Raw genomic sequence first — 14,535 nt, 5'->3', positions numbered from 1 at the left:
TAAGGCGGTGTAGAAAACTAGAAACAGGAACATGTCTGCATTGGTTTTTGCCATGAACTTAACAGATATTTGAAGCCACTTAGAGAAGTCAAGGTCGAGAGCTTCAGATATTTTTGCAAGATATAATAAGTAGTGAACACTGTCAGTATCAGCTGACCTCTTGCAGTCCAATCCCCTGAGGGATGACGAACAATAAAACTGAAATGACTCAGAATTCAGAAGAAGCAGAAATGCAAAAGGAAAAGACAAAAAAAAAAAAACTTTAGGAGGTCTGGTGTGACGAGTCTCTGTTCTGAACTTGGTGAGATCAAACTGTTTGAGTGTGACCCACAATTAAGTTTTACCAAGTCGTGAGCTTCCAGACATTTGAATGTCATTTAGATGGTTCTTAAAGGAGCTTAAGTTTTTGTGGGTGATGAAACAGGACTCACCAGGACCACTGAGCAGACGTGACATTCGGCAGGAGTACGCTACAAACTGCTCACACCTTTCTGCTCTGCTGGTGACTGACAGCATCTGCAACACAGAAAAAAAATGATTATTTCATGGATGAGCAACAAATCATAAAATAATTTTCCTGTTTAGAGTTTGTACTTCTTCATACTTTAGGCTGTTTTCATTATTCATTTCTGAAAATGTTCAGTTCTATCAGGTATAGTGCAACCTTTTATACGTCATAAAATATTTAACCTTATTTACAATAAAATGTACTTTGGTAAATGGTAAATAGACTGTACTTATATAGCGCCTTTCTATCTTATTTCAAGATACTCAAAGCGCTTCACACTACAATCTGTGTCCTCATTTACCCATTCATACAGCACTCTACTAGATCTCTACAAAGATAATTGAACAAATCATTCTAATGAGACTAATCAGTGCTTTAGATCACATTCATACACTGATGGGACACACATCAGAGGCTATGAGGGGTTCAGTGTCTTGCCCAGGGACACTTCGACATGTGACTGCTGGTGAATTCGAACCCCCAACTCTCGCATTGGAGGATGACTGCTCTAACCACTCAGTCACAGCCGCCCTCTTTGTACTTTGTACCCTAAACATCTCCAACTCTTTCACAAACATTGTTCTCTTTGAAATCAGCTTCAGCGTATTTCATACAGTATTTTTTTATTTATTTCAATGCTACTTTTAGTTTCTAGCTACAGTCTGGATGATTTTAGCTGTTAGTTGCAGTTTTGCTACTTTTAAATAAATAAATAATAAATAAAGTGCTATTTGTTGTCATCATTGTATGTTCCCATACAATGACAAAACTGGTTCTCTGCATATAACCCATCACACCTGGGATACACCCAGGTGGAGCAGTTTTTTTTGTTTTTTTTCCAAGTTTTGTTCTTAGCTATTGACTGTGATTTTGCTCATTTTTGCTTTTAGCTGCTGTCCTTCTTGTTTTAGCTGAAAATGTGTATCTAGTTTTACAAACCCAGATTCAGCTTCTATAACAAATTTCAGCACACACCATTTACATTTCATCCATTCAGAAGGATGGAATAATGGCATTGACATTTCAGTTAATATAAAGTCTTTCTAGTTAACTTTAGGAGGTCCTACTCAAACAAAAATATTTTATTCTTTATCTTTATTATTTTAATATTCTGAGTATAAACCAGTATTAACATTTTTCTTAGTTCATCTCTTAGATCTTATTACTGTTTTTCTTTTACATTTTAATAATTTTGTTGGATGTAACTGGGACCTTGTGTACATAGTTTCGTTCTATCACATGTACCACATGTGGTGGAATAACAAATAAAGAACCTTGAATCCTTGAATCCTAGAATCCTTGCGTTGCATCCATAAGTTATTAAACAAGGAAAAGATAAAAGAAGAATTTTAATATTTACAAATTAATCTTAGCACAATGGTAAGCATGAAATAATTTAAATGTTCTCCCACAGAGACCACATCTGGAATAAAATATGTTCCTGCAGCTTATTTTACTCTGTTTCCACTGACATTTATAACTTCGTTTTGCCCAACACTAAAAGGCAGACATCAACTATTCATGTTGTTGTCTAAGCATGTGTTGATGTGTCTGTCTGTTAGCAAAATACCTCATAAACCACTGGAAACATTTTACTAAAACTTGCAAAAAGTAATCAATCATTGTACATCTACAACTGTTTAATATGTAAAGTCAACCCAGCTTAAGATGGCCACCAAAGCCAACAGATATTAATTAAATTCAGTTTATTTATATAGCACCAATTCACAACAGAAGTCATCTCAGGGCAATGAACAGAAAGATTCATATTTATAAAAAAAAAATGTTAACACTATTTATCTGAGGAGCAGATTGCTTTGATTTTAACTACATCACAGAACTCTCATCTTTTTTTCCTTTCTTCTTTTTTCAATCTTTATAGATAAGTCACACTGAGTCTCGAAGACTCATTTACAAGCGAGACCTGTTTGGACGCACAATAAAAAGTGGCGAAAAATGACACATAGGGTTTGGAGACAAAAAAAATTCCTAACACACTCAATCTTTGGTTGAAGGTTAACAGCGCAACGATAAAAATAAAATCTCACACACTAGCACATAAAGACGCCGATATTCCACAGGGTGGATGGGGGGTTGGGGGGGGGGAGACTCAAGGATGGTGAGCAGTCCAGAGACAGCACACAGAGGCACTGCAGAGTTCAGATAAAATTGCTCAGTTCAAATAGTTCCCTCTGGAGAGATCCATACACACTTGGGGGGTGTCGAGGATGACCAAGGACAAATCCAGAGTCTTGAAATGATGACAGAATGTTTCTTCAGCTGGGCCCCTCTGATTAGTCCATGGAATTCCTCGGTAGGAGGGGAGGGGTAGAGCATCAGGTTTACAAAACTTTCAGGCGAATTAAGATGAGATGGCCTGTCAAGGCCAGTCAAGGAGCCGAATTCAGATAAACACGATTGTTTTGGGGACAGGCAGAACTTTAATGACATAAACCTTGAGTCTGTGTTGGGTCCACTCAGTTCCGAAACATCCAAATTAAATGGCCACAACAAAGGACCGTACCCGAGGAGAATCCCCGAGATCTGATCCATCCTGCCAAAAGCATTTGAGTCTGGGTGCTCAACGCACGAGTCAAGCCATCGTAAGGCAAGCAGCCTGATCGGGTCCAAATTTGCTGCCGATGACTTCCTTGATTGTAGATAAAACAGGAACCAGCCAAATCCAAAAGGCAGGAAACCATAATCAATCATAAATCTAATTAAATATGCATCCTTAAAATCCACAAATGACAGCAGAGATAGACACATCATCAAGTCTTCCATGTCGATGAGATATCCAGCTGTGTGCGTGCCAATAGGGCAAATCGGCTCACCTAAAACCTGTCTTCTCTTCGAAAAAAATTTATCAATTGCATCGAGCGACCAACTGACCAAATCCAAATCCATAAATTATGATTTGAAAGATTTGTAGAAGAGAGGCTCTAAGTAGTTTCACAGACAGGATTGAGCAAAAGCAAAGCAGAGAGGGAGAGGAGGACAAGAGCAAGTGTTGAAGTGAAATTAAAAACAAATTTTCTTTTTTTTGTAATTAAAAAATTAAACTGCTTGAGCAAACATGAAGATGACAGTGGAAAGGAAAAACACCCTCATGAGGAAGAAACCTTTAGCAGAACCAGGATCAGAACAAGTGGCCATCTGGTTTGAATGGCTGGGTTTGGTAGGAACAGATGCACAATAGCAGATCAAGAATCACATGTTAAGATAGAAATAGTATAAAATGAAAACTATTCAATTTTAATTAAAAAAATGTTCAATACAAAAATTAATATTCACATATTAAAAAATATTCAATTTTAACAATTTATTTAAGGAAATGAGGTATGGTATGGTATAAAGTTGGTATGGTATAAAGTTTATTCATTTAAAAAAAATACAAAACAATTCCATAATATAAAAAGATACAAAAGATTTAAAATGAAAGGCAGAAAGAAGAACAAATCTTATTATATCTGCCCCGTTTTCAAACAATTAGTTCAATCATAATAATTTTCAAGTAACAGAACAAAATGAATAACTCTTTCTAATTTTTCTAATTTTTCTAATTCTAATACAAAACACACACTAAGCTGCTTCATATATACTTTTTTAACAATTCAGCTTTGATCTTTTTCTTAAATGTACACATTGACTTGACATTTTTCACATCACTCTCTAGACCATTCCACAATCCAATTCCTTGGATTGAGGTAGACCTTCCCTTCAGACTAGTTCTGAATTTTGGTTTGACAAATATCTCTATCCCCTTAAGATTATAACAACTTTGTCTTTTAACAAAATTTCTTTGGATATTTAATGGTAATGTGTTATTCTGAGCCCTATACATAACTGATAAAATACTGTAATCTACCAAATCATGGAACTTCAATAACTTCAGTTGATAAAATAATGTGCTTGATGGGTGACTGTAATGCTTTCTGGTGATAATTCTTACAGCTCTTTTCTGTAAAATAAAAATAGGTTTTGTAAATGTTTTACACGCTTTCCCCCAAACATCAATGCAATAGATTAAATGTGGAACAATAATTGTGTTATACAACATGTACAGAGCTTTATCATTTAATAATTCCCTGACTTTGTATAGTACTGCAATAGATTTAGCTATTTTTGTTCTTACAGAATTGATGTGATTTTTCCATGTTAGCTGTTCATCAATGATTACACCCAAAAATTTCATCTCATTAATTCTACAAATCTCAACACCCTCAATTTTAAATGGATCATCAACAGTTCTCTTTTTTGTTACTAAATATCATGTATTTAGTTTTATCAAAATTTAATGATAATTTATTAATTTTAAATCGTTTGTATTTTATCAAATTCTGTCTTCATCAATTCCAACATCTGTTTTACATCTTTACCCAAACAAAAAAATGTGGTGTCATCTGCAAAAAGGACACATTTGAGGAGTCCTGATACATTCACTAAGTCATTCACATATAAAATAAATAACTTTGGTCCAAGTACAGAGCCTTGAGGAACTCCACAAGTGATATTGCACAGGTCAGATCTTACACCATTTATTTGTACAAACTGTTTCCTATCTTTTAAATAGCTAGATACCCAGTGTAATGTTGGTCCTCTTATACCATATTTATTTAATTTTTCAAGGAGAATAGTGGTCAAGAGTATTGAATGCTTTGTAAAAAATCTACAAAAATACTAACACAATACTGTTTTTGATCGACAGCAGTAGTTATTTGTTCTATTATTTCCATGAGAGCCATTGATGTAGAGATTTTTTCTCTAAACCCATACTGACTGCTACTTAGAATGTTTTGTTTAGTAATAAATTTATCTAATCTGGTCACAAATAGTTTTTCTAGAATTTTTGAGAACTGTGGTAATAAGGATATTGGTCTATAATTATTGAACACACATTTATCACCATTTTTAAAGAGAGGAACTACCTTTGCTACTTTCATATTGTCTGGAAATATTCCTTTTGAAAATGATAAATTACAAATATATGTAAACGGCTCGATAACATAACTCATTATGTCCTTTACAAACATCATATCCATGTCCACCCAGTCTTTTGATCTCTTATCTGTAAGATTTTTTACTACATTCATTATTTATTCTTTGTCAGTTCCATTAAGAAAAATATTGTTGTCACAACTTATAACTGAATGGTTCACATTATTATCTACTTTTGGTATTTTAGCTGCAAGTCTTGATCCAACGTTCAAAAAATGATGATTAAATCCATTTACAATTTCATTTTCATCATGGATTTCATTGTCATCCTTCAAAAAATATTGTGAAATACCTGTTTTTGTTTATGACTTTTCAGAACACTATTTATTACTCGCCATGTTGCTTTCATATCACCATTACTTTTATTTAATAAATCACTATAATATTCCTTCTTGTGTTTCCTTATTATCGCTACAAATTTATTTTTATACTTCTTATATTTCTCTTCAGCCTCTTGTGTTCTCAATTTCAAGAAACATGTATACAAATAATTCTTTTTTTTTTACATGCATTTCCCAACCCTTTCGTCATCCATGGTTGGTCAACAACATTTCTCTTTGTATAATTATTTTGCACACAATTCTTTTCATACAGAGCTCCCAAAATATTCATAAACTCATCATATGATCTGTTCACATCATCAACATACACATCTTTCCAGCTTTGTTTATGTAAATCATCTTTTAATTTGTCCATTGCTTTTTTTGATGAGTTTATTGTTTTTTTCTTAATTGTAATTTCTTTTGTAATGCTTTGATCATTTTTATAAATCGTGAAAACTGGTAAATGATCACTCATATCACTCATTAAAATACCTCCCATCACATCCCCATTTGTTACATTTGTGAAAATATTATCGATTATTGTAGCACTATGAGTTGTAATTCTTGTTGGTTTCGATATTAACGGATAAAGATTTAAACTATACAATGAATTTGTAAATGTACTGATGTTATTTGAATCTGTTTTATTTCCCAGGTCAATATTAAAGTCTCCACACAAAAAAATGCTTTTATTAAAACTCTTGTCCAATAGTTGTACGATTTTATCAGTGAATATTTCTATATTTCTCCAATCAGTGAACCCCAGGAAAGCTACTGGCCCAGATGGAGTACCTGGCAGGGTGCTCAAAGCATGTGCCCTCCAGCTCGCCCCCACCTTCACCAGAATTTTCAATCTCTCCCTGGCCCAGGCTGTCATCCCTCCCTGCTTAAAATCTGCAACCATCATCCCAGTGCCGAAAACGCCTAGCATCACCAGCCTGAATGATTACCGACCGGTGGCTCTCAGCCCGGTAATCATGAAGTGCTTCGAGAGACTGGTTCTCCAGCACATCATGGACTATCTCCCTCCGAACTTTGACCCCTACCAGTTTGCATATTGCACCAACAGGTCCACAGAGGATGCTATTGCAGTAGCTCTCCACACCGCGCTGAGCCACCTGGAACAACAGCACAGCTATGTTCGAATGCTCTTTGTGGATTACAGCTCGGCCTTTAACACAATCATTCCGGACATTCTTATAAATACATTGGACAATCTCGGCCTCCCCCCACTCACATGTGCCTGGATAAAAGACTTCCTAACGAATCTGCCCCAATCTGTAAGACTTGGTCCCCACCTCTCCTCCACTCGCACGCTGAGCACTGGCTCCCCACAGGGCTGTGTGCTGAGCCCCCTGCTGTACTGTCTCTACACCCATGACTGCAGCCCGGCCCACAACAACAAGCTCATCGTCAAGTTCGCTGATGACACCACAGTGGTCGGACTAATCTCTAAGGGAGATGAGACATTTTACAGACAGGAGGTCCTGGAGCTAGCAACCTGGTGCTCAGAGAAAAATCTGGCTCTGAATATCAAAAAAACCAAGGAGGTGATTATTGATTTCAGGAAGCACAGCACCAACCTAGCCCCCCTTTACATCAACGGCGTGTGGAGAGGGTTCACACTTTCAGATTTCTTGGTGTCCATATCTCTGCTGACCTAAACTGGAAAGAGAATACCACAGCGGTCATCAAGAAGGCTCAGCAGAGACTACACTTCTTAAGAGTCCTTAAGAAGCACAACTTGAACACAAAACTGCTGCTGACCTTCTACCACTCGTCCATCGAGAGCCTGCTGACATACTGTATCTCAGTATGGTACGGCAGCTGCACCCTGGCTGACAGGGAGAGGCTTCAGAGAGTAGTCAAGACGGCACAAAAGATAATTGGCTGCCCTCTCCCCTCCCTGATGGACATTTACACATCACGCTGCCTCAACAGAGCAGAAAGCATAATCATGGACTGTTCACACCCGGGTTTTGAACTGTTTGACTTGTTACCTTCAGGGAAACGCTACAGGTGCATCAGAACAAGAACAAACAGATTCAAGAACAGTTTTTTCCTGAAAGCCATCACCACACTGAACTCACACATGCACTGATTTAATAATCTAACCTCCCAAACACCTGGACTTCTACTGTGCAATACTACTGACATTTCATACTCTCAGTCACCTTAACTACCTCACTAATATCCATAATGTGCAAAACAATTGTGTAATACTTGTATTTTTTACTTTCATTATTATATCTATATTGCTTTACATTTTTTATATTTTTAGTGTGTGTTTAATGTGTGTTTTCTTAAGGCGTGTTTTTGCACTGGAAAAAGGAGTGGCTCTTAATTTCATTGTACTGCGTATAATGACAATAAAGGCATTCTGATTCTGATATTTGATCCTGGAGATCGATATACACAACTTATCAATATGTTTTTATCATTCTTGTTTATTATTTCTATTGTTATTATTTCCATGATATTATCAACAATTATTGACATTTCATTAATTAACTTACATTTTATTTCATTTTTAATAAATAGAGCCACTCCACCACCCCTTTTGTTGCTTCTGTTCACATGATATAATTCATACCATTCGATGTGAACATTATTTGTGTTTTCATCGTTGAGCCATGTCTCTGACAGTGCTATTATTGTAAAGGTTCTGTTTAGCTGTTTTAAATAATCTGTTATTTTGGATATATTTGCATTTAAACTTCTACTATTAAAGTGAATAATAGAGAGACCTCCATTTGTTATATTGATGTCATTAAACTGTTCATTGTAATATTCACAGGTCAATTTGTCCTTCAGTAGTCTCCCCCCCCCCCCCCCCCCCCCCCCCACCCCCCACCGTGACACTCAGAATTATTGTCTGAGTGTCAAGGTGATGCCTAACAGATTTACTTTCACAAGCAGAGCATTATGGCTGGCCTTAATGTTCCACTTGATATATAAATACAACTTTATTAGAATTTGCTTTGGGTTTGTTTCAGATGTAATGGACATGGGGATGAAAACCAAAGAAGAAAACAAAGCAGAAAAGTGGGAGAAGGGTTAAAAAGTATAGAAGGAGATAGGAATAGATGAGAGAAAGCAGTATAAAGAGAACACAAATCAACATCATTGAAGTCTGTCTCTAGACCTGCGGAAAGAAAAAAAAAACAAGACAAAACTGAGAAACCACAACAACAAGCAACATATATAATGATACTTATAACATCATTAGAAAGTATTTTATACAGTACATGGTAGTACAAGATGTATTTAGTGGCCACCACAACCCAAATGAGTGTGTATCTGATAAACACCTGAATCTAAACACCTGTGTGAGCATGCTTGTCACTATATGGTTTCTCCATAAAAATGTTCAATAGTAGATGTGGGGACCCACAGACCCATCCCCACAGGACACGATGGTAACACAGGGAAGACAGGAGACACAGACACACAGTGGTCCCCAAACCCGGAGCTCTGGTCGTCTTCCAACAAGGACAACCGCACCCCCCAGAGAGAGAAGCAAAGGGAAGCCCCGGGAGATCCCCAGCAACCACAATGCAGAAACCCCAGGAGGCTGCAGCGACAAGTCCACAGGCCCCGCTGGCAACCCGCTCCTCCAGAGTAGATCCGGCCATGGACACCAAGCTCCGAGATCATACCACCCCCCAACAGAGGCCCAACAGAGCCAGGGCACCCAGGCCCCAGCAGGCAGCCACCAGGGTGGGCCTGCACACACGCCACCACCCAGCTCCAGATGCAGAGAGCCGCCAATGCACCGACAGCAGGGGGGCCCCAACACCGGAGGGGAGCGTGACGGGGGAAGTAGACCCCACATTAAATGGGCGGCCCAAATTGATCCGGGGGGGGGGGGGGTGTCCCCTCTCTTGTCCTCCAGTAGTCTAAGCCTATAGCAGTATAACAAGCCAACCCTAACTATAGGATTTATTAAAAAGGAAAGTCTTAAGCCCAGTCTTAAAACTGGACAATGTGTCAGCCTCACGGACAGAAATTGAAAGTTGATTCCACAAGAGAGGAGCCTGATAGCTTAAAGATCTTCCTCCCATTCTACTTTTGGAAACTCTAGGAACCACAAGTAAGCCTGCAGTCTGAGAGCGAAGTGATCTGTTGGGAAAATATGGAACAACAAGATCTGTAATATAAGATGGATCTAGGTAGTTGAGAGCTTTGTAGGTTACAAGTAAGATTTTGAATTAAATTCTGAATTTGATAGGGAGCCAATGAAGAGAAGCTAAAACTGGAGATACGATCTCTGCTCCTAACTCCCGTTAAGACTCTAGCAGCAGCATTTTGGATCAACTGAAGACTTTTTAAAGAAGTTTTTGGACATCCAGATAACAAACCATTGCAATAGTCCAGTTTAGACGTAACAAACGCATGAACCAGTTTTTCTGCATCATTTTTAGATAAGATGTTTCTAATTTTAGTGATATTACGCAGGTGGAAGAAAGCGGTTCTAGTAACGTTGTTAATATGGGGATAAAAGACATGTCCTGATCAAAAATAACACCAAGATTTTTAACATTAGAGCTGGAAGCCAGATTAATGCCATCCAAGGAGAGTGAAAGACTGAAAAAATTATTCCTAAAATGCTCAGGTCCAAAAACCAAAACCTCAGTCTTGTCTGTATTCAAAAGCAGAAAATTTGGGGTCATCCAGGTTTTTATGTCTTTAAGACATGCTTGTAGTCTAAGTAGATGATTGGATTAATTGGGTTTCATGGACAAATATAACTGTGTCTTCAACATAACAATGAAAATTTATGGATGCTGTTTAATAACTTTTTCTGATGGAAGCATATATAAGGTAAAGAGTATTGGTCCAAGCACTGAACCCTGAGAAACTCCATGACTAACTTTGTTGTATGAAGAAGCCTCATTATTTACATTAACAAATTTGAATTTATCAGATAAATATGATTTAAACCAATTTAGAGCTGTTCCTGTAATCCCAATATCATATTCAAGCTTCTGAAGTAAGATATTGTGATCAACTGTATCAAATGCAGCACTGAGGTCTAACAGGACTATTATAGACACCTGTCCATTATCAAAGGTCATTTCGAATTGGTAATAAAGGGCAGCCCTGACGGAGTCCAACTACCACCCTGAAGGGGCTCGACTTACTACCAATAATGTGAACCAAACTCTCGTACCACTTGTATATGAACCGAACAGCCCATTGCAATAGGTCTCTCTTGTAAATGAGTCCCTGAGCCCCAATGGGATTAACCTGTATATAAACGTTGAATGAAATTATGGATCCTGGCGAGTACAGAGAGCAGTTTTATCCCCCAACAGGAGCAACAGTCAGGGGGTGGGAGTCAAGGGGTTGGAGTCAGGGCGTTGGCGGGGAGGTGGAGGATGGTGGCATTGGCCTTCATAGATAAATCTTTAGCCACCCTAATTATTTACGGATACTATACTTGTAAGCAATATAAAAACTAGAAAATGGTTTCCTCAAATGATTGGGTAGCTGGTACACACACGCACACACACACACGCACACACATCGGTGGCTGTTTTGGATTTTGACATGGTAGCACCGTTTTTGACAGCGACATTTCTTACTCTTAGATGCAGCCACACATCAAGATGAAAGTCAGACTCTTTACCTCTCTTGATTTTCAAGTTATCCTGCTTACAAGATGAACCAGATAAGACAGATGTTTATTGTCGAGCTAAAACAGTTGCTAAGGTTTTCCAGCTTTTGCAGTCCACTTTTGACATAATCCAGTCAGATTTGTTCCATCTCAAACTTGTCCTAAACACCTACAAAACCAAAGGGATGCTTTTTTCAAACAGGAAGTCAGTTCCAGCAGTTCTTATTTTGATTTTATCCTTGAATGGTGCCCCAATTGAGTTAGTCAATTCCTACAAACATTTGGGTAGCTTGGTCAATTCACATCTCTCTTTTAAGCTCCACGTGGAAAACCTAATAAGGAAACTGAAAGTTAAAGTGGGTGTCTTTTTCAGAAATAGATCCTGTCTAACTCTGAATAGTAGGAAACACCTTGTAACGGCAACTTTCCTCGACTACGGTGATATTATTTACATGAACGCCCCTACAAGCACTCTGCAGATGTTGGACGCTGCCTATCATGGTGCGCTAAGATTCATAACTGGCTGTAACTACCGTTCCCACCACTGCACCCTGTATTCACTGGTTAACTGGACATCATTAACTTCACGCAGACTCTCTCACTGGTACATTTTCATCTTTAAATCACCTCTTGGTCTGCTGCCTTCATATATCTCCTCCCACGTCTCTGTGTGAGTGCAGCTACAACATGCGCTCAGGACATTATTACATGCAGTGTTCTCTTAGTGCGGACTGAAATAGGCAAAAGGGCCTTCTCCTAATCCTCACCTGTTTCCTGGAATATCTTGCAAAATAATCTGAAGCTCTCGACCTTGACCTCTCTAAGTGGCTTTAAACATCTGTTAAGTTCCTGGGAAAAACCAATGCAGACATGTTCCTGTTTTTAGTTTTCCTTTTAACTACCATTTTATTACACTTGTTAAAAAAAATTCTCAAGTTGCACGCATCCTTTATGAGTGTCTATTGCTGTCTTTGTTGTTCCACTGTTGTCATCACTCTTTGTTAAAATCAGGTCTCTCTTGTAAATGAGTCCCCAAGGCTCCATGGGATTAAACCTGTATAAATAAAGGTTGAATGAATGAATGAAACAGTCAGACAATTGGAGGGTGTTTCCATGTCTCCTCTTCATGTCTGTGACGGGGGACCATAAAGGGCCAGCTTTTCTTTTATAGTAAAGCATTTTTCCTAATGCCTTTCATTCCAGAGTTTTAATTCAAGATGGCCTCCATAGTCATGGAGTCATTGATGTGTTGAGGCTTACTCTAAACTATAAGGATTGGGTTAACTCCAAAAGTCAATCAACTGTACATGTAGCTCCAATGTTTACGATAATATGCTAACAGAGATTGTTGACTCTAAAACTTAATACCATCATTTGCAGTAAATGTATGTGTTGAGGATGACTCTCAGCTATTATCATATCAATTTGTTGCTCAATCTCTGTGAAAAAGGAAGTCATTTTTGAGTCAGAGTAAGTCATTTTTGTGTTGGTGAATGTTGTATAGCTGTGGCAGTCTTCTTGAATAGGGTGACCCTAAAAGTTGTTGATGTACATCGGTTGAGTACTCTTATGCCCCTTTTCCATTAGTACCGGTACGGGCCGACTGGACCCTACTTGGCCCGGTTCTGAGGCTTTTCCATTAGTACCGGTACTTAGCACCGGTTACTATTTTCAGTACCCTTGGCTCTGTGGTTCTAACTGGAACGAAGAGGTACTAAAACGTGACGTCAGAACACTGTCGGTCACTGATTGTTCGGGGGCGGAGTCGGGGGCGGAGTCACTGGATCCTTCAGAAACTTTTCAAAACAATAATCCGCCATTTGCAATTTCTCGGACTGGAGCAGCGGCTGGACTTGTTTTAAAGATTTTTAAAACAATACTGACAACATCTTGGTCTAATGCTGATGTGCTGGCATTTTTTGTGCTTGGTGGCCGACAACATAATTCAGAGCAAGCTGGATGGAGCTCTGCTGGTGTACCCGATCCTCCCTCCGGAGCCTCGGAGCGCCAGGCCGGGCAGGGCGTCATCTCCCCGGCTCCAAGTTCAGCTGGTCACCACGGAAGATCCTTCGATGTGCCGACTCGGAGGCTCGGGTTCCGGCTACCAGCCTTGTGTGCTCAGAGCTCCGCAGGTCACTGCGAAGCTGGAGATGGGGACGCGCAGATGGCCGTTGCGAGACCCCGGCCGCGCATAATCATGAAGGCTGAATCCCGATCCCACCCGGCAGTCAGGTGGACTGGACAGTCTGGGACGGACGGTGGAAGAGATTTTTAAATAAAATAATATTTTGTTTTTATACAAAAAATGTTTTAAAAAATTGCTGAAGCGATTAAAAATGATTTTTTTTTTTTTTTTACACGTAAAATGTTTTTTAAAATCGCTTCCACCTTTCGTTGCAGACCTGTCTCTGTCCGCCTGTCTGCGCGTGTCGGGCCTTCATGATTACGCACGGCTGGAGACTTGGAACGGCCTCTGCGAGTCACCAGCTGAGCTCGGAGCTGGGAAGATGAGCCTGCCCGTCCTGTCTCCGGAGGAGAGGATCGTGTGACTGCGGGCAGTGTCGTGCGAGACCAGCAGAGCGTTGAAGATTTAAAAAAAAATAAAAATAAACGGTGCCAGCTTCATCATGAAATCCTGTTTTCACTTTAATGACTGTTAACTCAGCTGAAAATCATAAAAAGACACAAAACTATTGGATCTCAGGAATATTTCCCTCAAACATGTTTAAAGAAAAGAGACGACCTTCAGTTCAACTTTATTTTAACCCACAAATGTACAAATCACAAAACAAGAACTTTAAAGCAAAGCCAAAAATAAAATGTATATATGTGAACAAGAAAGAAAACCACACATCTAAAATGAATATTAAAAGTAGACACAATGGGTGCAAATACATCAAATGATGATGAAAACCTATAAAAATTTAAATCTAGATGTTTTTGTAGAATCTGGTTCATCAGAGTTTTAATTTATATACATATATATATATTTATATATCTAAATATATATAGATAAATACATATATGTATATACATAATTGTGTGTATATACATATGTGTGATATATATATATCACATATGATATA

The 14,535-nt window shown here is 38.5% G+C and overlaps 1 protein-coding gene across 1 annotated transcript in view; it reads right to left on the bottom strand.

Moving 5' to 3' along the window:
- The window catches only part of LOC119414869 (contactin-associated protein-like 2), a 391,521-nt gene that overhangs the window by 203,215 nt on the left and 173,771 nt on the right, over nucleotides 1-14,535 (bottom strand). Inside the window, exon 14 of the mRNA XM_037681990.1 lies at nucleotides 432-516. Within this exon, the coding sequence (XP_037537918.1) occupies nucleotides 432-516 (85 nt within the window). The remainder of the gene's footprint in view (nucleotides 1-431; nucleotides 517-14,535) is intronic.

This window comes from Nematolebias whitei, chromosome 9, assembly GCF_014905685.2.
Source record: "Nematolebias whitei isolate Nwh7 chromosome 9, NemWhi1, whole genome shotgun sequence".
NCBI lineage: Eukaryota > Metazoa > Chordata > Actinopteri > Cyprinodontiformes > Rivulidae > Nematolebias > Nematolebias whitei.
Note: the sequence above shows the minus strand (reverse complement) of the source record. Positions and strands in the feature narration are given on the sequence as shown.